At 41.8% G+C, this 2,957-nt stretch overlaps 1 protein-coding gene across 1 annotated transcript; it reads right to left on the bottom strand.

The window, feature by feature from the left end:
* Positions 1-1,183: 1,183 nt before the first annotated feature.
* Positions 1,184-2,628, bottom strand: LOC124694763 (DNA-directed RNA polymerases II, IV and V subunit 9A-like). Its single transcript, XM_047227714.1, has 4 exons — positions 2,600-2,628; positions 2,414-2,489; positions 1,809-1,967; positions 1,184-1,264 (listed from the first exon to the last, which is right to left on the bottom strand). Exons 1-4 carry the CDS (start codon positions 2,626-2,628, stop codon positions 1,184-1,186), a joined length of 345 nt encoding a protein of 114 aa, XP_047083670.1.
* Between the last annotated feature and the right edge of the window lie 329 nt (positions 2,629-2,957).

Genomic DNA, 2,957 nt, shown 5'->3' with positions numbered 1-2,957 from the left:
ACAAACATGGCTTATATATGGTTTGTCTCTTACTAGAACAAAGTTGAAATCTGGTCTTAGTTCACGAGTTGTAATTTTGGTGCATGGTACATTTCTTCTACAGGATTTCCCTTCCTTTAACAATGTTGATGTTTTTGCATGACTTTTATAGTTCACATATTTTGGTCTGCAATCAAATCTCATATTGTCTTCAAATTTGTATATAATTGATGCTCCCAGTCGAGATTCACCCTGCAGACTTCTAATCCAAATGTTTATGGGTAACAAAAGTAAAAATCGTCACTTACGTCTTTACGTTTGAATGACAAATTAGGTATCAACTTGGCGTCTTGGCCGCAAATAATCTGTTCAACACACATTTGGCATTCATGATCGAGTCGACGCTTATGGAGATATTTTGGTCAGTTCTGATGATCGAGCTGCCGCTGATGCATTGCAAGACCAATTAAACATAGATGGAGCGCATGGCTGCTTGAAAGTTTTTGCTGGAGCACTCAATTTTTTTTTGTTAATTTGCTTTATATCTTGTGTTTTTTTTTGTTTCATTAAAGGTTGTAGGCAAAATATATTTTGCGTTCAAACAAGATTTTCATCAGATTTGATAACAACAATCTTAAGGTCCATTCTGTTCAACATGATACAATAGACTATTATACCCACCATTTCAATGCATCAAGTATTCCATGAAGCAATTTTGCTATGTATATGAGTTCGTATTGTTCTTTCAAAGTGAAAATTGATATACACATTAGATAATGTCTTGCCTGTGTTTGTTTGCTGAAATTCCTTTTGCTGAAATTCCTACCACTTTATTGTCAAAATGAACATTATTCTTTATCAAATGGGACGGGCGCAGCAAAGCGCGCTATAATGATCTAGTTTAATAGTATGGTACAGCTAGCTCACGGCCTCAATGGTCTCACAGCTCATATACACTTCGTAGGAGACATCAAACATGGTGTAGAGGAAATTAACAATTGATAGGCTAGAAGCAACCTATCAAACGTGATTAGGGGACATAAAGATCTGCAAAAACATGGTTCCGAGAAATTACACAATCCACCAGATATGTTTGACAAGTCCAGTTCTTGTACTCTAACAAGACAGCTATCAATAACTAATTCTGGAGCACGATGGGTTAAGGACATATGGTTCCGTAGCCTCTGCAGGAGATGCGAATCATTCATTCTCTCCACCGGTTACCGCAGGAGGGGTTGCAGCACACGAAGAACAGAGTCATCAATTCCTCCCCTCTTGATGCGGCCTGCACATTATAAATATAGCGAGATGTTAAGATCCGTCTTCCGATGTCGAATTTTTTAAAAGGACCTCATGTAACTCAACTCAAAACATTCAAGTTTCATAGGTGGACATAGGTCTACCATAAACACAGGGAAATAACCCACAGCCAAGTTCGTTATGCAAGAATTGTCAAGTTGCATTTGTTCTAAAGAGTACATAAAGAGTGCTGCATTCCCATAATTAATCAGTTAGGAATAATACATAAAAGATATCCTCTGTTGCATAAATAAACATATATCAACTTTACAACTTAAGGCGGGGCAGTTTGGACTGCCCACAATGGGGCCGGCAATACAACGGATCCCAAAGTATAGATGCAAGCCTCAACAAAAGTTATTTCAGACAAAATCTTGGTACGTAACAGAAACTATAATTAACAAGGTGCAGGTAATGTGCACTGCCATGTCGGATATTTCATTCAAGTGAAACAAAGGAAATGAATAAATTTTCTGCATAGTACTTATCTCAAGCCAAACAAACAAATAAAATAGGTTGTTGGCATGAACCTGGAAGAAAACAGACTCGCCGTGGCCACAGGCAGCGCAGCGGACGTACTTGGTCCGGGGCAGAGTGGGGTCGGAGGTCACATCCTGCAGGACCTGCGTCCGCTCCGCGGCGGCGTGCTGCACCTCGTTGCGGTAGACGCAGGTGTTGTCGGCGACCTCCTGATTGAAGCCAACAAGCAAGCAGGAATTATAGTTTTGGGCGGGCCATGTTTTCACACATTTTAGTTGGATTATATCTTTAGATCAACAAATAGTAAATGAAGGTTGACGATGTCGTGGCTGTCAGTTAGAGAAGAAACAAACAATAAGCTTATCAGAAACAAATAAAGAGAAAAATGTGGCTCAGCTCATTGCTATTTGTCTTACATAATTACTTGAGTTAATTTGTCTTACATGATTACTTGAGTTAAAGGCCCCGGACAGGGGTCGGTCAGCCGGCATTCGGCAAACATGACAGCTGCGAGCGCAGATTGAGCCGCAACAATCGCCGAAGCCATGACTAACAGGGGACGAAAACCCTAGGAATTGGGGGCGATTTAAGAACCCCGGAACGAACAGATCGCGTACGGGGATGGAGGTGAGGGGGAGGGAGTAGCGTGCGTTACCTGGTGCTCGCAGTTGCGGCAGGCGAAGAGGAGCACGCGCTTGTCCTTCTCCTCCTTGGGGTACAGAATGTTGTTGCTGCCAACGATTTTAGTTTTAGTTAATCAGTTCCGGCCACACCATCAGCAGCCATAGGAATGAGGAGAAGTGGGGAAGGAGCTATCGGGAGGAAGGAGGCACACGCGTACCAGTCTCGGCAGAACTTCATGGCGCTCATGGTGGCGGCGGCGGCGGCGGCGGTTTCTTGCTGCCGTGGTGTGATGTGCTGCGATCAAGTCCTGTGGACTGTGGTGTGGGTCGCTTATATACGGGCTCGGGCTTTATATACGGACGGAACTGAACCTTGAGATAAGTTTGAGGCAGGATTAGATCGTGTGCTGAATCTTTTTAAACAATTATTTTTGTCACTCTTTGTTCCGTCAGTTTCAGGGTCTCTCAGTTTCAAGTGTCCCTTTTCTTTTCTTAATATCCTTTTTAAATAAATAAATTTCTCCATTTCATTTTTAAGAGCAGGAATTATTTTATTTTGTCGTTCTATAAAATTAA

This window comes from Lolium rigidum, chromosome 3, assembly GCF_022539505.1.
Source record: "Lolium rigidum isolate FL_2022 chromosome 3, APGP_CSIRO_Lrig_0.1, whole genome shotgun sequence".
NCBI lineage: Eukaryota > Viridiplantae > Streptophyta > Magnoliopsida > Poales > Poaceae > Lolium > Lolium rigidum.
This window is presented reverse-complemented; position numbering and strand designations above follow the sequence as displayed.